General features: G+C 49.5%; 1 protein-coding gene across 3 annotated transcripts in view; it reads left to right on the forward strand.

Moving 5' to 3' along the window:
• The window catches only part of VPS13B (vacuolar protein sorting 13 homolog B), a 756,179-nt gene that overhangs the window by 729,470 nt on the left and 4,221 nt on the right, over positions 1-22,488 (forward strand). For all 3 annotated transcript variants that reach the window (XM_059394925.1, XM_059394927.1, XM_059394926.1), the window contains 7 exons: positions 297-415; positions 4,742-5,550; positions 9,495-9,671; positions 11,762-11,932; positions 18,053-18,229; positions 20,431-20,533; positions 21,069-21,318. In XM_059394925.1, the coding sequence (XP_059250908.1) occupies positions 297-415; positions 4,742-5,550; positions 9,495-9,671; positions 11,762-11,932; positions 18,053-18,229; positions 20,431-20,533; positions 21,069-21,318 (1,806 nt within the window). The remainder of the gene's footprint in view (positions 1-296; positions 416-4,741; positions 5,551-9,494; positions 9,672-11,761; positions 11,933-18,052; positions 18,230-20,430; positions 20,534-21,068; positions 21,319-22,488) is intronic.

The raw sequence follows: 22,488 nt of genomic DNA on the forward strand, positions 1-22,488 counted from the left end.
GAGAGAGGAGGAAGCAGGCTCCCTGCTGAGCAGAGAGGCCGATGCGGGACTCGATCCCAGGACCCTGAGATCATGACCTGAGCCGAAGGCAGCGGCTTAACCCACTGAGCCACCCAGGCGCCCTCTTTTTTTTTTTTTTTTAACAAGTCAGCTGAATAGCCTATATACATACATAGAGAGAAATATAACCAGCAAGTGTTTGTGGTATTGAATCAGAACTTAAGACGTTGGAAGGCAACCATTTCAGTAGTGGTTCTTACTTCTTTTTCATCAGATTTTGAATATTATTCTTGTAGGTTGTGTTCCTGACTGGCTTTGGCTACGTATATGTGGACATTGTCCTCCAGTGTGGCACGGTCTTCATCACTGTGGCCCCAGAAGGAAAAGTGGGATCTGGTCTAACTACTACCAACAGGTAGGATTAATTATTATCCCAGTGGCAGTATGGTAAGCTTTCCCATTGTGATATCATAAACCTGCTATTTCCCATTCTTTATCATCTCTATATATACATTATAGCTTTTGGTGAATTATAATGTAATCCATAGGATATGCTTATTAGCATTAAATCCGACCTATAAAAAGTAGCAAGATATGATCTTTCGTACCCCTTCCAGTGATAAGTTGAATAAACTGGTTTACCAACTAAAACATGCATTAGAATTATATATTAGCATTAGCATGAAATGCAAATTAATACTTCTGTATCCAGTTGATAATCTAGTAGTTAGTAATCTGACTTAGCAATTAGAGCTACAAAATAAATTCCTCTCTTAGAGGGTTGCCATCAGGTTTTACACTCATGAACCAAAGAGTCAATATGCTTAATTTAAAGGAACTCCTATAATTCAGTCAGAATAGTATGAAACTAGCCCCTCCTTCTAAAAGTGGAGGCGCATGCATGACCAGGAAGTTCTAGGAAGGGGAAATACAAGAATCAAAGACATGCAAATTTAAGTAAGACATTACCAAAGTTAACAATGATGTGTCATCACCTATGATTCAAGTGGAAGTGTAAACTACTGCATTTTCTGGAAAGCACTTGAGCAACCTCTGTTATCAGCTTTATAATCCCTTTGGCTTGTGGGTGCCTGGGTGGCTCAGTCAGGTGTCCCACTCTTGATCTCAGCTCGGCCTTGATCTCAGGGTCATGAATTTAAGCGCTGCGCTTGGCTCCCTGCTGGGCGGGCTCCAAACTAGGCATGGGCCCTACTTGAGAAAATAAAAGAAAAACGCTTTGGCTTAGAAACTCCTTTTTTTTTTTCTTTTTTAAGATTTTACTTATTTGAGAGAGAGTGCGTGCATGTGCTCGCATGAACCTCAGGGAGGAGCAGATTGAGAGAGAGAGAAGCAGACTCCCCAATGAGCAGAGAGCCCAATTCAGGACTCCATCCCAGGACCCTGAGATCATGACCTGAGCCAAAGGCAGAGGCTTTAACCCACCGAGCCACCCAGGTGCCCCTTGGAAACTCCACTTTTAAGAATTCTGAGAATGTAAGAGATAAAGCAGTAGTGAGAGAAGTGGACAAAGACAGAATGAGAGAGATTTATCATATTGCCACTTAGAGGGGCAAAATATTTAGAGCACAAATGCCCAGCAGTAGGGGAACAGATGATACATAAATGGTATATCCACAGAAAAAAAGGCTTACAGTGGAATAAATTAATATGGGTGATAAATCTAAAATAAAGCAAACAGAATATAAAATTGAATATACAAATACAACCAGTCCTATATCATACACAGATGAACAGACACACACACACACAGACATAAATACTTCTCACACATGTTCACACATACATGCACAGAAAACATTCCAGGAACTAAAACTCAAAAGGAGGAACCAAATTTTTAATAGATAAAGGGGTAATAAGCGATTATCTAATAATTTTCTGCACTTTAATTTTCTACAAGAAGAATTTAGTTCAGCATCAGTTTATTATTAAAATTTTATAAAATTTTTAATAAATTTTTAATAAATTTTATAAAATTTATTAAAATTTTATTTAAAATGTAAACTAATAATACTAACTTCCATACATTTATTTAAGCCCTTTTCTTAAAAAGTTCCTCTGCCTGCCTCTCCATCTACTTGTGATTTCTCTCTGTCAAATAAATAAATAAATAAAATCTTAAAAAAAAAAAGTTCCTTGCTTTTTGTATATGGTTAGGAAATTACTAGTTACAACGTTTGTAAAAAATCAACAGCATAACAAAATTGGAGACATAATATAAAATTACATAACACAGGGGCACCTGGATGGCTCAGTGGGTTAAAGCTTCTGCCTTCGCCTCTGGTCATGATCCCAGGGTCCTGGGATAGAGCCCCACATCAGGCTCTCTGCTCAGCAGGGAGCCTGATTCCTCCTCTCTCTGCCTGCCTCTCTGCCTAATTGTGATCTCTCTCTCTCTCTCTCTCTGTCAAATAAATAAATAAATAAAATCTTTTTAAAAAGATTATGTAACACAAAATTTCAAGCCTATACAATAATTTCAGCAATATTTGCCTAGGGCATTAATAGTGCATTATTAATCATAGTAGCAAATTATACACATAGTGGTAGAAATAAGGAAGGGACAGATATTTACTAATATTCCCTTAATTCATTTATTCAAATATTTTTCCAGTGCTTACTGGATGGTAGGTGCTATTCTAGGGATGAGGACACAATGGTGACCAAAAAGAACAAAATCCCAGCTCTTGAGAAAATGATCATGTTCTTGTAGATATAGAATGGAAGACAAAGAATAAACATAATAAAAAAGGAAAATTGAAGGTACTGCAGAAGGTTGGCTTTCTGCAAGGATAAAAACAACTGGGTAGAAAGACCAGGAATGCTGGGGCCTAGGGACAGAGAGAGAATAATTTTTAAAAAACCAGTGTAGGTAAGCCTCCCCACGAAGCTGACATTTGAGCAGAGACACAAAAGCTTGTGCCAGGGGGTTAATAATATGGCTATCTGGTGGGAAAGCTTTCCTGACAGAGGGCGCAGCCGGTTCAAAGGTCCGAAGTAGCATGCCTGACATGTTAGAGGAGCAGGGAAGAGCCCAATGTGGGCCAAAGTGGGCGAAAACCATAGCGTCTGAGGTCAGAGAGAAAAGGCTAGAAGAGCAGGACTTGTGTCGGGCTTAGTTTTGATTCTTGACATGGGGAAATCACTTCACTTGAGTGAAGAAATGACATGATCTGACCTAAATTTTTAGAAAATTGTTGGCTGGCTCATTGACATAGACCATAGAGAAGCAAGGGTGGAAGCAGAGACTTGTTAAGAGATTGGTACAGTTGTTCACACTAGAGATGCCAGTGGCTTAGACTGTGGTGGGATCAGTGGAAGTGGGAAGAAATGGTCAGATTCTGGATGTGCTTTCTAAGAAAAAACCAGTGGGATTTCCCTGATGCATTAGGTAAGGACTGAAACGAGAAGTATCAAGAAGGACTCCGGCATGCGTGTGCTAACAAGTGATGTATGTGGTTGCCATTCACTGAGATAGGAAAGACCGTATGTAGGCTGGGGATGGGGTAAGAGCTGGAGTTTGATGCCACATGACGAGATGAGATGAGTGCCTATATAAAGAAGCAGTTAGATATCATAGGCTGGCAGTCGGGTAGTTCTGAGCTGCCCATGTGAGTGGGAGCCCTTAGCACGGAGATGACATATCAGGCCATGAGACAGGGTGAGATCTTCAAGGGGAGGGCAAGAGCTGAGCCTTGGGCACCTTCATCTGCAGGCATCAGGGAGAAGAAGACACCACACAGCAGCTGATGGGGGACCACAAGTAGAAGAGCTAAGAGAAGACAAATGGAGGGAATGTTTCCAGACAGGAGGAGTTATCGATAAGGTGAAATGCCATTGTGGGTCTAGTGAGCCACAGACCCAAAAGGCTGCCAAGTGAAAGGCCAAGTGACAAGGAAGTCACTTGGTGGACTGTGGGGGCAGAAGCCTGCTTGGAGCAAGGTGAAGAGGGAATGGAAGGCAGCCAGCAGACAGTGTGTATAGAAGTTTTTATGGGAGAGGGAAGCAGAAAACTGAGCAGTAGCCAGTAGCTAGTAGCCCCAGGCCTCAGCCCCAGGGCCTGTAAGAAATCCAGCTGCAGATAGTTAGTAATGAAGAAGAAAATGAGGCTGGACGAGAGGGAGGCTGGAGTGATGCCCCAGAGCAGGGGAGAGCAGGAAGGTTCAATGCACCATGAAGGGCTTGGCCTGAGGCAGGAGCATAGCAGGTCAGCTCTAGAAATGGTGGAGGAGCAGAACCCACAGCCGATTCATGGCTAGATAGGCGGGAGTCCTGGTAGTGAATGTAAGTTTTCTTCTGTTTGCTTTACTTCACCGTGAGGAATTTTGTTATTTGATTTTACCTTTGTGCCTTGAGATGATCATGATAGAGAATTAGGGCACAAACACCAGAAGACGTATGGAGGAAAAATCTGGTGTTGATAAGGGAAGCACATAGAGAACATGACAAGAACTTGTAATAGTCCCATAGGGAACATTTCCCAGAGCTGTTGGGAGTGTGACGGGTTCTGTCCAGACACCATGAACTGAAAGTTGAGTTCTTACTTGCGTCTTAAGAGAATCTGATGAGATGTCAGGAGGTAGGTAAGAAGGCACTATTGGAAGGTGGGGCAGGAGGAAGGAAGGAAAAAGGCAGGAGGGAGGGAAGGAAGGAGAGAAGGAAAGGAAAGGCAGAAAAAGAAGAACAGGGGGAAGACTGATGTTCTTTTCCCTTTCTCCTCCAGAACTCTGGAGACGATTGTGACACTGAAAATGTTCATCACTCAACTGAGCCTGGTGGTGTTTGATGACCTGACTCACCACAGAGTGTCGTCTGAGCTCCTGAGACTCACGCTGGACAGTGTTTTCCTGCACGTGGCCCCCCTGGCCGGCGCCCTGCCCGGGGAAGAGGCAGCCGCCGCGCCGGTCCAGCTTCACTGTGTGGAGGTCTGCTGCGGGGACCTGCAGCTGGACAACCAGCTGTACAACAAGTCCAATTTCCACTTTGCCGTGTTGGTCTGCCAGGGGGAGAAGACGGAGCCGCTGCTGTGCTCCCGGATGCAGAGCCTCCTCGTGCCCAGCAGAGACCTGGAGGAGTACAAGAAGAACTGTTTTATCAGACTCAGCCTCACCCTCGCCGAGGGCAAGAGCTGCTTCTTTGAGGACATCAACGAATTCCGTTTTGAACTGAAACCCGCCCGCTTATACGTGGAGGACACGTTCGTTTACTACATCAAAACGCTCTTCGAGACCTACCTTCCCGAGGGCTGCCTGGCGGCGCCCCCCGCAGCCCCGGGGGCCGGGGGGCAGGGGCTGCCCGCGCAGGTGGGCCAGCATGCCCGGGCCCTGGCGCACCCCGTCAAGCTGCGGAGGCTGCTGATCCAGCCCGTGAGTCTCCTCGTCAGCATCCACGCGTCCCTCAAGCTCTACATAGCGTCTGACCACACGCCGCTGGCCTTCTCCGTGTTCGAGCGCGGCCCCGTCTTCACCACGGCCCGCCAGCTGGTCCACGCCCTGGCCATGCACTACGCCGCGGGCGCACTGTTCCGAGCAGGTGAGGCCACGGTGAGCCAGAGCCCCGGTGAGAAGGAACTGCTTGCGGGGGGAGGGAGGGTGCTTACCGACCTTCAGACCCCGGGGAGCAACATGGCAGGAGGGAAGAGTGCGGGCTTGGCCATTGGTCAGCGCTGGATGGACATCCACACTCTGCCCCGCACTTAAGAAACACTCAAGCTACCAGGAGCGTCGATATTAGCTGTTACATCACTTAGAACTTTAATTCCTTGTAGCAGGCACCTTTGCGCAGCCCCTGCAGTACAAGGCTCAGGGTGAGCTCACTGGTGTGGTCCGGAAAACTAGCCCAGGCCTCAGCCCCTGGGCCTGGAAGAAACCCACTGTAAGGTTGTTAGCCTCCTCATTAGAGCCCATGAATAGCCATAGGTGAGCAATTCAGAGGATTAAGACCCACAAAGAGCCTTCTACGCATCTGGCCTGTGTAGACAGATCGCAAAAAGAAAGTGGTTGGTGTCTCAGCTTCTCCACAGACCTGAGATGGAAAAGTCAGGGTGGGGTGAGGGGGTTGAATATGTATACAAAAGGTCGGTTGGCAAGTACTATATGCTGGTAGAGTGCAGGGGATGGAGTGGTCTGAGGACATTCTATGCAACAGAAATCATCGAAACACGGGTTCCTCGCCTAAATTCACTCCAACACGGTTTCAGTGTGATTCTCCAGCCCCTTATGTTCCCAGGAATTCAAGCAACAAACCCCAACCAGAGTTGGTCTTGTGGGTTCTTCCTAGCAATGAACATGACAGCCTTCCTTTCAGAGAATAACAAAGGAAAGAACATTTATCACATTGTACTTGGTGAAAGCATTCCCATATAAGCTAACATTGTAGCAGTAAATGACCCGTGTTGTTGCCAGACTGGGGAGATTACATTTTCTCTGTAATGAAATTCACAGAGTTAATAAGGTTACCCAGAAGTTCTTAACTGAAAATGACAAGATCAGGGGAGGGCCCTGCTGGGACTATTGTTTTGATAGCTTGCACAACAATGAAAAAAATATTTCTCTCTTGCTAAGAAATCATTTAAAAATAAGCAGTTAACATTTCACATTTAATAGATGGGTATATTTATAAACAATTCCAGAAACTTAACCTTTCAGGCAGTTTTTGCTTTTAACATGAGTAGCAGGCATGTAAATTACTGGGCTCTGATCTGGGGCCTGCAGAGGACTAAGGCTCCCATCAGGCCACCAGGTAACGCTGAGGTGTGGGGGGCACCCATGTAGGTAATGAACTGGCAGAGAAACTCCCAACTGTGGCACCAAGGAGCCATGTCCCTGCAGCCTGTGAGCTACAAACGCTCTCTCTTTGTTTTGTTTTTTGTTCTTAATGAGCTTTCACAAGAACATTCTGTTTGGATTTTTTGTAATCCACCTAAAATCCTCTAAGCTGTTGTCCCAACCTCATTATACACTGGGACAAGAAATTCTAATACAGAGGGCCAAGTTTTTAGAGCCCGTTGGGAATTCTGTCATTAAAAGCCTGCAGGCAAAGTGAGAAGATGGTAGAAGTTTACCAGTGCCCCAGCAGAAGGGCATTCAAGAGAATGTACTAGCATTCTTGCAGAGGAAGGAGGGAGGGTTGACCTGGGGATGAGCAAGTTGCAGCTGCATTGCATGTGGGGCAGGACTCACCCATTGAACTTGCCTAGAAGGTTCCTGCTTGGGATGGTCAAAATATCCTGACCTCATTTCTAGGAAAGTTTGTGGATTCACCTTGAAAAGTTTTTAAAAATAAATCAGAAGTAGATAGGAGTCGCCCTATTTGAAGGAAAGCATGTGGAAAGCAGTAGCTTTCTAATTTCCTGGGGCTCCTCTACACCCAAGTCTCAAACTGATGGGAAGTCAGACAGATACTCTTTTTCAACAAAGCTTTCAAATGAATAAGCAAGAGATAATTGGCTTTTGGAGGAAAATAAAGAAGGAGTGCCCTCGGATACTTACTGTCCTTTTCTGGCTAGTTCAAATGCCTCTGAGAAGTACGTTGGGTCCACACGTAGCCCTCCTGTCAGGCTGTGTTCCTGACCCAGGAGTACCACACCCCACATCCCGCCTTCTAGTAGCTTGGTGGAGGGCGGCGGTGAGCAGTGAGCCTGGGTGGTGTCTCTTCATGCTGGGCCTGCTACACTGGTCTGTGTAGATGGTCTTTGCTTGGCAACAGCCTACATACTCCCCTTTCCTTATCTGTGAGTGTGAAATCTATGGAGAGAAAGAGAATTAAGATGTTTCTAGACCAATTTGCTGCCTGCAGGTGGAACCTCATAACTATCCCAGACCAAAGGGAGCTTGCTGTTTCTTTACCTACAGAGAGAGCTCTGCAAGGAACCATATTCCACAAGCCTCCCTGATACCCTGCCTTCCTCACTGCAGCCTGGGCTCACGGAGGGTGGGTGGGCTGTGCAATCAGGGAAACCTGGGTTGGAGACCCAGCCCCCGTGTCTCAGCAGCAGGAAATTGTGAAGAGTTGAGCCACACTTGCCTCCTCATCCTGCCTGGAGAAAGTGGAAGTGGAGACAGGTTAACACTGTGTCAGATTCGCCTCTCCCCTCCACCTGCTATATCACTGCCCCCAGGGAGAGGTTCAGTCATTAGCTCCTCTGAATTTATGTAAAGGGAGGTAATAGTACTTCAGGTGCATAGTTGCTGGGCACATTAAATAAGCTGAATGTCTGATACCCATAGGCTGGCCCTTTATAGTCCACGTCTCTGGAAGTGATTCCCTCATGTCATCCTCCTACTGTCCCAGAGAAGAGAAGTAGGCTCCAAATTTAAGACTGTCCCTCTCTGTCTAGGGACTGGGCCTAGAAACCATCAGGGCTCTGCCTTGCTTCTTGCAGCCATACCTTCCTGAGCCTCTGGGACCAGTGACTTGACTGAGGGTCTGTCCCAGGCTTGTCCTGCAAGAACCTGCTGCTGAGGCAGGATTGGCTCCCACACGAGTCCCGGTCCCACGGCCTCCCTGATGAGAGAGCGCTCTCAGCCCCAGGCTGGGGCACCCGTGGTTCCCCGAGGAAGTTCCCTATCTAGAATCCTGCACTTAGCCCTTGGCCTTGCCTGCACCTCCAGTCCCCCCCCCCCGCCCCCTGCCGTGAGCATGCTGAGCCCCCCTCCCCGGGGAGGAAGGTGAAGGGAAGCCGCTGCTGGAGTTCACACCACAGCCCCATTCCCACGAGGCAGCAGACACCACAATCAGGCCACTGAGCAGGCCAGCCCCTGGCAGGCCCCCTGCTCGAATAGGAAACCAGATCCAAAGCTCCCCTCCGGGGACCCTGGAAGGGAACACTCCCCTCTCGCTAACCTAATCAGTATGTCCATGTCACCGGTGTTTACACAACTGAAGCTGGGGCTGAAGGGGACATGTTTGTCTGGCTCCAGCTCAGCTCCAAAGGGAAGCACTCAGCTTGGTAGGATTGGGGATGATTAAAAATAACTCCTCCATCCTTGTCAGAACTTTGCATCTCCTTTCCAACACCCCATTTAGCATCTGCCTCCTCCCCTGACCAGACCAGACCTCCTCCTCCTCCCGGTGCCTCCGCTGCCCTGAGGTGGTTTTAAAGATAACTTCCCAGCCTGCAAACACCTGCGCCCTAAGAGACCCCCTTTCCTTCTGGCGGGGGGGGTGGGGGGGGCGTGTGTGTCCCCTTGCACACAGGTCCCTTTTAGCAGGAACGGGAGGCTCGGGCAAGGAAGTCAGAGTAAAGCTATTTGCTAGGCTGCCAAAAGGATCACTTTGATTTATAAAGTATGAAAGCTTGCCATTTATGAATTCACAGTGAATGAGTTATTTCCCATATTTTGCTCCAAAGGAGCTTATTACATTCTCAATTCCAGTGTGAAAAATGAATTGCAGGGAAAATGGGTCACTTTTCCCAAATGTTCAAAGTGCTGTATTTAAGGTTTCGGTAACCCCTTCCCTTTGGTCTCTCACAGGCTGGGTGGTTGGATCTCTGGAAATCCTCGGCAGCCCCGCAAGTTTGGTGCGAAGCATCGGGAATGGAATTGCCGACTTCTTTAGGCTTCCGTACGAGGGGCTGACCAGAGGCCCGGGAGCCTTTGTGAGTGGCGTTTCCAGAGGGACAACATCCTTCGTAAAGCACATTTCCAAAGGTAGCTGTTTCAGTTCCTTTTCATAATGCCTCATTTTCATTCCTTCCCTTATTTTTTATGTTTTAAAGAACACGTTGACGTTTTCGGTGTGTGAAGGGTGCCTCTACCTTTGTTGGGCCTGTTAGGGTGCAGTGAACTGTTGGATTTTTCACAGAGCTCACACAGAATGTCTTATGTTTAAAACAGATTGCTATTTGCCTGCAGTGTGTGAAAATGTTTCAGAAACTTCAGAATTTTAAACCTCCCACTGGGAAAACAAGGATTGGCTCAACTGTTATTCCATGTGATAAATACAGAAATATTAAAGGTGTTCAGGACTTCTGCTAAACATCAGAAACCCTACACTGTGTTGCCTCATCATTTTTTTTTCATGTAGATACAGTTGTCATAACTTTTGGAAGAATATGGATACATTTTGACATGGAAACAGCTTTGGAGGTTAACAGGCAGCTCTCCGCCAGCAAGCCACATCAACAGTGCCATCTTGTGGCCCAGATGGTCCGTGAGGCACAGAAGCCAAAGTGCTGCCCACATGAAGGGGCATGTTTTTGTTTTATCCGTGTGTGCCTGGCAATATTTTGGTCAGGCTGGCAGTGACTCGGGAACTAACAAGGGCCATCTGAGTCCCCTTTTCTTCTCAGCAGGAGGCAGGGAAAACAGGGCAAAGGGCTTCTTCCCCATAAAAGGCTTTTTAATGTCAACAGTGCTGCAACTCTGTGATGAGTGGGCAGGTTATAGAAGTCTCTGGAAAGCTCCAAAGAAGAAGAGCTTGAAATATGAGCACCCATCCTCCTTGGAGGGGGGCACTGGCAAGGGGGACGCATGAGCGTCAACCGAGTTGTGTGGACAAGGACAGGCCTACTCCCCCAGGCCCCAGCCGTCCGGGAGGCCTGCGAGCTGAGAGCCGAAGGAACTCGCAGATGAGTCACTGGTGGATTTCTCACTCCTGACACTTGAATCTTTGTGGTTCCGATGTTTTTATTTTCAAATAAGACACCCAACACCTGCTAAATTGAACCCCGTGGTAATTTTAGCATAGTGACTCACTGAATGTTTTTTTTACACTTGTTCTCTCCTTCTTCTCTTAGCAAAAATCCATTTCCTTTTTTTTTCCTTTTTTTTTTTTTTTTTTTTTTTTTGGTATTTGTGTGTACACAGACTTTTTAGATTGCTGGTAAAGATGCAGCTGCAAAAGTGACATCCTCTGGGTCTTCCAACAGCTTGGTGACCACTAATGAAGGCACTCATTTGTCAGCTTCAGGATCTGTCCATTGATGTCTTTCAGTCTTGCCTCACTGAGATCTCCGCAGACTCTTTTAGAGGGGTTGGGGACTGTTTTAAGCAAGTTGCTGAGATAGCTGTTCTTGGGAAAACGAGACAAAATCATGGCTTTCACGTGATTTATTTCCTTTAGTGTCCTCACTTTTTCCAGCTAAAATCCTGAGAATCAAAACTGTACATCTTGTCTGTGGCCCGATCACTGGTTTCTCAGAATGTCAAATGATAAAATTTAATGTCATCCTTTGCACTAAGAAGGAAATACGTTTTATTCCTAAGTAGAAACGTTTCTTTACAGTCTATCTCAGATTCAGCAGCATAACCTTAACCTTTAAAATCAGAGCAAAGTTTAAGCTTCAACACTGGGCCTCAAGGAGGACTTCAAAACTGTGTTAGCCAAGCATGGACAATCCTACCATAATGATGGCAGTTTCATCTGAAACTCAGGGCATTTTTCTGGCAACAGAGATTCTTATCCTACCCCTTTTGAGGTATGCCATCACCCTTATAAACAAGTGTTAATCTTCACCTCATTTTTTTTTTAAGATTTTATTTTTAAGCAAGCTCTATACTCAAACTCACAACCCCAAGACCACGAGCCGCACGCTCTGAGCCAGCAGGCACCCTTCACCTCATTTCCTTAAGGCTTTTGCTTCAAGCTGCCCAGAGGAAGCTGCCGTCACTCACCACCTGGGCATGTCAGGAAGGGACATATGCGCTTCCACTGCTCCCCCCTAGCCCTTTGGGGAACCACTCCCGGGGGGTCCACCAGATTGGTGACCAGGCCAACCTGTGTTCCCTTGTGCCCTCAGGTACCCTCACCTCCATCACCAACCTGGCCACAAGCCTGGCACGGAACATGGACCGCCTCTCGCTAGACGAGGAGCACTACAACCGGCAGGAGGAGTGGCGGCGGCAGCTCCCCGAGAGCCTGGGCGAGGGGCTCCGGCAGGGCCTGTCCCGGCTGGGCATCAGCCTGCTTGGTAAGGGGCTACCGGAACCCACGCTGGACGAGGAGGGTGGTTGTGAAACCTACATCCTTTCTGCAGACAAGGCTGAGGCTCGTGGTAGCTGGAGGCAGGGGGCGGCAGTTGAGGCGCCCTGGCACTGGGCCTCCATCCCAGAGCCCTTGCGCAGCTCTGAGAGGAAGGCCCACCTGCACAAACGCCCACGCTCTGCCCTCCCTTGCTTCTGGTAGGAAACCCATCCCTGTCCTCAGGGCGGGTCTCCGGAGAGCCTCATGCCAGAGGAGGCGCCCTGAGCATTGGGTGGCGCGGGGCAGGGGGCAGGGGGTGTGGGGTGTCAGCACAGGGACAGCAGCCCAGGGCCTGTGGCTTGTGAAAGTGAGTAATGGGCCGCCGGCCTTCTAAGCACCCCCATCCTCTGCCCCGACCACATCCTCCAGACTCTCTCACCTTTGTTTGAGAAGCTCTCAAGCAATGTGCAAATGTCCCGTAAACTTCAGCAAGGAGCCCGCTTTCGCCTTTTATTTTCTTTTGAGAGTGCCGGCTCGTCCGGACGCAGAGTAATTACAGTTGTCAAGCGGCCAGATGGTATAGTTCGAAGTGAAGATGGCTGCGGGTATTTCCAAATACTACAAATGTTCAAAAAATAAGCTGCTTTGGAAAACTCTATAAAAAGGAAGCTTCAGAGCTGAGATTTTGCAGAGCAGTATTTTCAAGGGTATCTTTTGTTTATTTGTTTGCCGAGGAATTTAAAACTGTATTGCTTGGCAGCCTGCCTGCTCGCATGGGAAGGAGTGTGCATCTCCTGCAGATCAAAGTACCGCAGAGCAGGGAGAGCAGAGGTCAGAGAAGATGAGCTTGAAAGGATTTGCGCTCTCTCCAGCTTGCGCTGCTAGCCGCAGCCCTCAACCCACAGCACAGCCTACTGAGGCTCTGGAAGGAAGTAATAAGATGTTATAAGCTCAGGTTAAGTTACTAGAAATTGTTTAAGTCATAACATTCTGTGGCGATGCGTGGAAACTGGGAGCTTATGACCTGGGATGGAACTACAGGGTAGAGGAATGGTCTGGAAGGCCAGGGGAAGGCATGGGGGTAGACCACATTCTGGAAAAGACAACAGACCCCAGGCTAGGGTGTCCAGGTCCTTTCTTTGTGACCTCAGGCACGTTCTTACCTTCTCTGAACCTGGCTTTCTCCTTTGTAAATTGGGGCTGGTGGTAACATTAGAGGTAATAATACTGGTCTGTCATGGGCCCGGCATAGGGTCTGTGTTTGGTAAACAGCACTGCTCACGTCATGCCCTCTTCTCTGGGCAGAAGAGCTTCCTTCCCTCCATGCGAGCTCTTCTTGGAGTTGACAGGCTCAAGTAGACCTGAGCTGGCCGGCCTGTGGTTATATCCATTCCAACCAGTGTGTTCTCTTCCAAACAGAGATGCCCTCACCTGCCACCCAGTTGCCACTGTTGTAAATTGTCCCTGATGGTAGAAACCCATTACAGGAGGAGCCATGATCCTCCCATCGTGTTGTCATACTTTTTAATATGGCGCCACTGTTAACCAGGCTAGAAAGTCCTAAAACTTGGATCTCTGCGGTAGTCACTCCTTATACAACATCATCCGTGCAAGGGACTTATTTCGTCCTTAAAACCTCAGTGTGCTTGCGGTTTTTCTGCCTCTCTGGTCATTTCCAAAAACTCAGGGGTTCTGTGGACGACCTAAATCCCTCCCAGGTGTGCAGTGCCTCTCCCTGCCCCCCATGGCCTGATCCTGGGCCCCCGCGCAGCACCACCTCCAGCAGCTCGCCCTGAGCCACGTGCCCATTTCTATGCCCCTCAGATGGGTTAGTTCTCAGTGGGCATCTCAGAGCTGGCTCGAACCCACTTCCTTCCCTCTCAGAATACTCTGTGTCCCACTTAATCCCTGGCTTATTTCAAAACATCCTGGCCAGAACTACCTGATGTGGGGCAGGAAGACAAGAGAAGGAGTAGCACCGATCAAGTCCCCTCACCTGGAAAAGCATAGATTTATCACCATTTAATTTATCCCCAGATATGGTATTTAAAACTGCTAAATGCAATTAGGTGCCTGGCTGACGTTAGAGCTGTTATCATATTGTTTGAAAACCATGCTCAGTGGAATCAAAATAGTACTTCCTCAGTTTCCTCCTCTATGAGAAATACTAACAACACAGCTAGTAAAAATGTGTCTCAAGAACACTTCAGCATTGACAAAGCATTTTCACGGGTGTCGTCTCATTTGATCTACAAACCCAGGCATGGATGTGATGGGGAGTGACTTGCCCAGGCCAGACCTCCACCGGGACAAGAGCCTGGGCTTTTCCTCCTGTCCCCCAGCCTGGAGGGCTCCGAGCCTGGAAACAATCAGGATGTGGGGAGACAGAACAATTGAAGGTTCCGGGGTAGGAAAAACACATTTCCCCCAAATGTTTATGGGATTCGTGGGCCTTCTTGCCTCCGTTTTGCTCTCGTGAGGACACTGTGGAGTGTTAGGAGGTGCTTGAGAAATCAAAGGGAGCCTTCAGCTGCCATGCCCAGCCGCATGGCCCCGAGTCAGCGAGGCGGCATCAGCTGGCCCAGAGATGCCGCCGAGGCTCTGTGATGAGCCTCCCCCACAGTCTTGAGGAGGCAGTGGCTTTGGGGAAAATTCTGTTTAGCCTGAAGAATTGGTATGAAGGCTTTCCCACATTTATCAGAACTGTTCCCCCAGACACCCCCCTTTCTGTTGCACCCTGGAGCCTGTGCCGAGCGAGGATGTGAGCTCTGTGTCACTGTCATACTCCATGTTCCCTCTCAGACGTGACTTCTCTCTCAGATGTCAGCCCTCGCCTCTCTGATCGCCCTCCTGGGCTGCTGCCTGATGTATGCAGCATCGCTAGACTTCCGGTACCCACACCCTCAGTCTCCACAGCCACTCTCGGTGTGCCGTGCGGAACCCCCACAAAATGGGCCTCTACCAGGTGCATCAGGATGTTCTTCCTGGAGTGAGAGAGCGAGCAAGTGAGCCAGGCACTGAGATGCAGCCTTTTTGAGCCGTTCTGCTGCCACAATCAGCCATTAGCGGAGTGGCAACAGTTTGTGGGGAATTTTAGGAATAACAGAAGTGTTTCCTTCTCCGTCAATTAATCTGTTCTGGCCCTAAAAGACTAGCCACAGGCTAGAATACTTACTCTCCGCTGCGTGTAGGCCTCGTTTGTCTCTGAAGTGGTGAGCTGTAGTGCCCCGGCCTAGGCCTAGGCCTCTGCTGTTGTGATTTTAAAAATAAATAAATAAATGCCCCAAAATAAAATTACAGCGTGCAGTGAGGGCAGCACCGAAGAAGCCACAGAGGAGCTTTCTAGGTCAGTAAGCCAGTATTTTCTGCCGGAGGCTGGGGAGCGAGTCCTGGAAGAGGTAAGGGAGGGCCATTCCAGTTCCCTCGCTAACAAAGAAAGGCCTCCTCCTTCAGCTAGAGGGGAGCGAAGGAGACGCCCCGCAGTTTCTGCCTCACCCGGCACACCGGCACACCGGAGTCCACGGAAACTCCCCGCCCTCCGAGGCGCGCTTCCTTCCTCTCCTGCCTTCATCACATCACAGCCGTCTCCATGTGGCCGCCCACCCCGTGGGCCGGATGCCAACAGACAAGTTTGGAGATCAGTTTCCACCACTTAGAGCCTTGGAGCAGAGCTCGAGTAGATGACAGTAAATAATTTACCAGTCGTGGGATTTAGCTGGATTAGACTTAATAAGCGAGCCTTCTGAAACCCTCCAAGAAGCTGCCTCTCTTCAGGCACGGCGCAGACACAACGGAACGGCTGCTTGTCTCTCACGGCCACTCTGGTCTCCAGCTCGCACCTGGTGACCAGCGAGGTGTTGGTGTGTGTGACAGACTTTCCCCCGCCAGGGTCTGGTGCTGGGTGAGGGCATGCGGTCTGACAGCTCCTTCTCTACCTCTCAGCATCTAACACCTTGTCATGAGGCTCAGATTTTCCACTCCCTGGGCTGCCCAAATAGTCCATCTGTCAAAGCCCCAGTAACTGAGCCTTCGGTGTGGCCAGTGGCTGGAGAAACTAGAAGATCAAAGGGCAGTTTCACTGTGATACCTGTTTGCACTTAGATAGGCCTCAGAGCTCGGTGTGGGGACTCACCGTTATCAAGGCTCCATGTTCCTGGTCCAGGGTGGGCCTGGCACGTTAAAGGAAGTGGGAGGTTCTCGGTGAAGTAAGCACCTGGCCCCCGGCAGGATCTTAATAGTCTTAATGGAAATCTGCACTTGAGAAAAGGCCTTTCTTGAGTGACTTAATCCATTGGCGAATTTGTAATTATTTACCTCAGTTGACCTACGAATTTAAGCATAGAGACCTTTCAAAGAAATCAGATAATGACACCACAAAAGCTGTGTTCTCTGATTTGATGCTGTTTACTTGGAACTGTCTGCTGTGAGAAAATTCGAAGAGAAGACCCCACAGTTCTTGCGTGCGCTGGGCACCAAAGGCGGCCACCACCCCCATTATTAACGCTCCCCAGCCCAGGTGCCAGGATGGAGTGTGTTGAGGGCCCTGATGCAGTGAACCCCTCAGCCCTCCACAGCCAGGGCGGCTGGGGCCAAGGGCAAGCAGCTCCCTCTGCCTCCGCAGTCAATTCTTTAGAAGGTTTGGGAAGCCCTGGGTCTAGGCTGAGAAACAGACCTGTCGCCTCAGGTCATTCTTAATCTGTCAATACATAAATTTAAATGGCTCTATCCAAATTCAGAGGAATGGAATCTACAAGAACATTCCCTTTACAACTGACCTGAAGGAACCAGCCTTTGTTTTACTGGATTTTGTTCAGGGGAATATTACTTGAAATTAGCAGGTCATTAACAGAGACCTGGAAATCTCCATTTGCCCAAGAGACTTTGAATTAGTGGCATTTGGCATAATGGGATTTGACATGTACTAAAATTTCTACCAGGGGGACTGTGCATTTTCCATTAATCCTAGCAAGTTTGAGTTGAAAACAAAATTCCATCAAGAACTGTAATGAAATTTTTACCTCTTACTGAGCTAGAGAACCTTCCGCTCCATCACTGAAGGAAAAAAAGAAACTCAGGACTGGTGGGGCCTTTAGTAGATATCCTCACAGGCCCCTCAGGGCAAGGGGAGCAAGGAGGAAGGAGCCACCACAGGAGGCACAGGAGGCTGAGGGACCTCCCCCCCCCCACACCCCACACTTGGTACCTGACCCTGCCGCCCTCTGGGAAAACCGCTAGAGCAGAATAGTGAGAGCAGGCTTTTGTAGCTGTTCTAAAGTAAAGAGTAAATGGCCAAACCTCATTTGAAGTGGGAAGTGGGGGAGTGTTTCTAAGACTGGCAGAAGGAAGTGCCTGTTTATAAACAGGATCGGTGAAGAGCTTGGTGGTGAAGAGCTGGCCTGTGACTGCCTCTCTAGACTCAGATCCTGGCTCAAGCACAGGACAGCTGTGTGACCTTGGGGCAAAACTCCTTAACCTCTCTGTGCTCTGCTGCCTTATATAGGAGCTGAGGATAAAAACCATGTCTGACTCCCAAGATTATGAGGATTAATGGTCTCATACAAGTAACACTCTGGATACAGTCCCCAGCAGATAGTAAGCACTCGAAACAGATTAGCTATTATACAAGTAACTGCAATATTAACACTCTTACATATTAATATCTTGATATTATCAAAGAATGGTCTTATCATTATTAAAAGGGAGATGGCCTTTTCCAGTTTTTTCACGCTCCAAATTAGTGAAAATTGATTAGGCTGAGCAGGCTTGCCCTCTCCTGAGCAATCATTAGCTCTCTCCTCTAAACTGTGTTGCCTGGTTTCTGGACAAAGGCATGTGAGTGTCACTTTGGAATAGTCTGACGTGTTTATGAAATTCTGAACTGAACTTCTCAGATCCTCACTGGAATGGACCAAACCCAGTCTGAACATTGTGTTTTGATGAAGATCATAAATGCCTAACTCAGTGCCCAGTGAGCTTATGTAATTGGTAAATAAATGTATAGTAAAGAACATGATAATGAGGGTAGGTTTTCATTTTCAATCCAAAGAAAGCCATTCTGGATTGAAGGTTTTCACTTTTTCAGGATTTTAAGCCTCAGTCCTCACAAGGGGCTTTTGCTGTTTTTCAGGTGCAATTGCTGGCATAGTCGATCAGCCTATGCAGAACTTCCAGAGAACTTCTGAAGCTCATGCTTCAGCAGGACACAAGGCCAAGGGTGTCATCTCAGGTGTGGGGAAAGGAATCATGGGGGTGTTCACAAAGCCCATCGGAGGGGCCGCTGAGCTTGTGTCACAGACTGGCTACGGTAAGTTGTGGGGCACCTGTCAGGCCAGCTCAGATATCACTGACCTACTTGCATTATTATACCAAGGACTCTGAGATAATCTAGGCCTTCACATGGCAAAGCAGTGGGGAAAAAAATGGATAAATCCATAAGGAGAGAAATAGCTGTCTTCCTCACCTCCTTATGCTTATTTATGGGAAGAGTTGAATTGTACTACTAATGATAAATTTAATAATTGTAGACCCAAGAAATCATTTAGCAGGTTCAATAGATCTACCTCACAGATTCTTTTTACAGCACATCTAAAAAAATAGACTCCAGTGATGGCTTCTCGGCCTTTTGGCTAAGGCCGAGAGTAAAAGAGACTTGAATGAGAATAACCAGTCAGAGGTGGAGGGCAGTTGAGAGCAATACGTAGAAAATATTGAAGCAGAGACTAGAATGACAACTTGTCTGATGGCCAGTTAGAAAGGAAAAATAGGTGATAAAGCAGGAAGATATCTGTGAGGAGGTGTGTGTGTGTGTGTGTGTGTGCGCGTGCGCGCTCGCTTTAGAGAACGAGAAAGAAGAGCGCGCACGCCCACACCCACAGAGGCTCCGGTGCATTGCCCCCGGGCCGAGTTCCTGGCCACTGGCAGCAAAAGCAGGTGACCTACATCTGAGACCCCCTTCCCCAAGCAGACAGTGGGGCTGGGGGCACCACCAGGCATGGCCAGGGGCGCGCTGAGGCCTCTCCCCGCTGGGCGTGCACGCGGGAGTAGCGGGTGCGAGTGAGCGGAGGAAGCACGTCTTCCCAGGCTGCTTTGCTGCGTTCTTGGCGGAACCCGCTAAAGTGACTTCGTAAACCGGGACTCGCCACGGTCACCTTTTTCCCCCAAATCGGTGTCATCGCTTTGGTCAGGAAGCGGGCTGCCTCGCTGCTATCCCAGACCACAGGCACGCGCCCTGCGTCTGGCCGTAGTCGGAGGGGCCCGTTTCACCGCGGGCACCTGCCCCTCAGATCTGACAGAGGCGGCCGGACCAGGGCACAGAAACCGTGTCTGAGGGGGAGAGAGTCTGAGAGGGAGAGAGCGGGAGACGAATGCCCACACTCAGGCAGCCATCCAGAGGGCTCCTTTAAGAGACCACACAGGCGCGAACATGTGTTCCTCTTGGCTGTTCCCCTCGCCGCCCCCCTCCCGGGTCTCTCTCTCTCCTGTGAGAGACGTTTTCACCCACAAAGAAACAGACAGAACCGCCCCCCCCCCCCCCCCCCCCCCCCCCCCCCCCCCCCGTTGGCCGGTCCAGTCAGACTCCGCTTAGGCGTTCATAAAAGTGGGATTCCCTTGCTGTGGACCCCAGGGAGGCGAAGTCCACGCAGACTTCACCGATTCCTTTGGTGTGGAAAAAGCCATGGTTCCTCACCACGAGGTTTCCCAGGGCTGAGGATCTCCCCCTCACGGAAGAGCATCTCAGCACAGAGCTTCACATGGCCTTGTTGCTCTCCATCATTCTTGTAAAAGTTTTATTACTGCACTGAAGGTTTTACAAACCACTAACTCTTCGTCTAATGACTGTGCCTCGTTTATAAACATTTACAAGCCCTCGGAAAGCACACATGCTGTACCATCTTTGGTTCTGGAGCGTCTCCTCCGAGGCCTGCATGGCTGCTGCTGGGTGCCCTCGTTTGGTGCCGGCTCTGGGGAGAGCGTGTAATAAACCGGGGGCCCCCAGAGTGCTCATAAATGTATATGGATTCATGTTTAACAGCTGGATTAAGTCACCTAAATACGGTATCTAGGCAAACCATGTGCCTTTGTGTGCATCTCTGTGTGTTGTGTTTTTTTATGTGCCCGGCCCCAGCACAGATACAGAAGTATTATAACATGAAGCAGGGAAGTCGACTAACAAGCATGGCTTCTTTTATCACATAAATTGTAACAGTGTGTGAGCCATTGCGCAGGACTGATTACTCCTAGGAGCGTTAGGCTTCCATTAATTGCCAGTCCGGTCGATGCTTGGACTGTGGTTCATTCATTTTTCAGTTTGTAGCTGATGTAAGAGCGCCAGAGGTCAGAGCACTGTGGTGTTTAATGATTATCTATACACTTGCTTCCAAGGATTTGACATCATTTTGGATCTTGCAGCGCTTTATGGATGACTGTAAGCAGATGACATCACTGCAGCATGGAACCAGTTTCCAGAAGACAACTAGTAAAACTCCCTTACTTCTCTTACCACAGGTATTTTACACGGAGCTGGACTTTCTCAGCTTCCCAAACAGCGCTATCAGCCAAGTGATCTACATGCTGACCAGGCTCCAAACAGCCACGTCAAATATGTCTGGTAAAATTATCTAGACGCCTGTTCCACGGCACATGGATGTTAGGGGGCCTGCTTTGCTCTCAAGCTGAAGGGCCCTGCTTCTGGGGCAGCCCCAGACCGCGTTCGGCAGCTCAGGCAGCACTGGGGCACCTTAGGGCCCAGGAGCGGCTGCCGCCCCCAGATGCGGGGCTGGCCGCACCCCGGCCTCTCGCACACCCCTCGGGGAGGAGGCGCGCTGACAGAGGAGCCCAGGCCGTGGGAGGGGACCCAGGATTCCCTAGAGAACCAGCCTCCTTCTCGGGGTGATGTTTCTATAGGGAAGAAAAGGAGCCAAGGGAAATCTTTATCCCCAGGAGCTGGGTTCTGTTGACCAGAATCAGTTTGAGAATTAAAGTGACAATTACATTTTAAGCTCAAATTAATAATCAGATGGGTGAGAGCCCTCCACCTTTGGGGAACCGTGTGTGGGAATGCCCCAGCCTGTGGTACCATGAGCACTGCTGTATGACCATCTTTTCCAGCCGGCTTCCCGCCTCACTTTTCTCCTTGGAAACAGGAAAATGCTTCAGTCTCTGGGCAGACCAGAGGTGCACATGGCCCTGGAAGTTGTTCTGGTGAGGGGCTCCGGCCAGGAGCACGAAGGCTGCTTGCTGCTGACGTCGGAGGTGCTCTTCGTGGTGAGCGTCAGCGAGGACACACAGCAGCAGGCCTTCCCTGTCACAGAGATCGACTGCGCCCAGGACAGCAAGCAGAGCAACCTGCTCACCGTGCAGCTCAGGCAGCCAAGAGTGGCCTGTGGCGTGGAGGTACATTTCAGGGGACAGGGTGACTGTGTGGCTGACTGCCGCGGCAACGGAGACGCGGGCTGGCCGCGGGTACGCCGCTGGCCTGGCTGCTGAGACGAGGAGGGCTGTCAGAGGAAGCGGCGTGAAGGGACGTGGGAGCCAATGCAGAAGGAAGTTGGGAAGCCCCAGCCCAGGCGTGCGTGGGAGCCCTTCCTAGGGGAGCGCGGCAGCAGGCCTAGTGGACTCAAGGCCTGGGGTTAAACCACTGTATGAACCGAACAAGGCTTGGTTGTCATGGGGCAGGGGTTCTGGAGGAGACCGGGCAGGACAACAGAGCTCCAGCACAAACTGGTCTGTGCGAGAGGGCCAGGGCACAAGTCTGCTGTAGCCGACTGGAGATACAGGAGAGGACCGCCACCGAAGTGGGGGTGTCATGAAATGAGGTGCAGCCAGTAGGCCAGACCTTCACAAGCTCACAAGCCAGGTCTCAGTCCCTCCCCCCGCCCCTCCCTGCTTTCCATCCCAAGACTTCATGGGTCAAAATTCTGTTCATAGATCTTTCCTTCCTGCTCTGTATTCTGTGTGGTTCTGTGTTCCCTTTCCCACAGGGCAGATTCCCACCCCCTAAATACTGTGGGGTACGTCCTGGGGGGAACGCTCCTTTGGGTCTTGAGGCAGCTCCCTGGCCACACAGCTTCCGTGCTGGATGCTGGCTCCCGGCCACACATAAGCTGCTGTGGAACAGATGCTCATGCAGGGCAGAGTGATGTCCAGGGTCAGAGGGGAGCCCTGCCCAGAGTGGCACCAGCTCCCTACAGGCCAGTGTTGGGTGAGCAGGTGCACCCGGTGGAAAGCAGGGTCTGCTCCTGCCTCCCTGATGACTGCCTGATCCAAAGGGGCTGTAAGAGTTGACCTAAGAAACAGACATCTTTTTCCACACAGCAAGATGAGTGTAAGTCAGTGGCAAACTGGAGCCTCCTTGTCCTAACCTGGGCCCTCGGTGGCCCCATCCTGCCCAATTCATTATCTTCTCCCTGGTATGGGAGCCTGTGCTTCCCTCACACCACTGTTTGGGTAAAATTATCTGAGAAGATGGAAAGCAGCCAACCACAACAACTCTGAGATTTCTCTAGCTTCTTGGATCCTAATCAGTCAGGCTTTAAGCTGGGGCTTGGCACTAGGCATACATTG

This window comes from Mustela nigripes, chromosome 3, assembly GCF_022355385.1.
Source record: "Mustela nigripes isolate SB6536 chromosome 3, MUSNIG.SB6536, whole genome shotgun sequence".
Lineage (NCBI taxonomy): Eukaryota > Metazoa > Chordata > Mammalia > Carnivora > Mustelidae > Mustela > Mustela nigripes.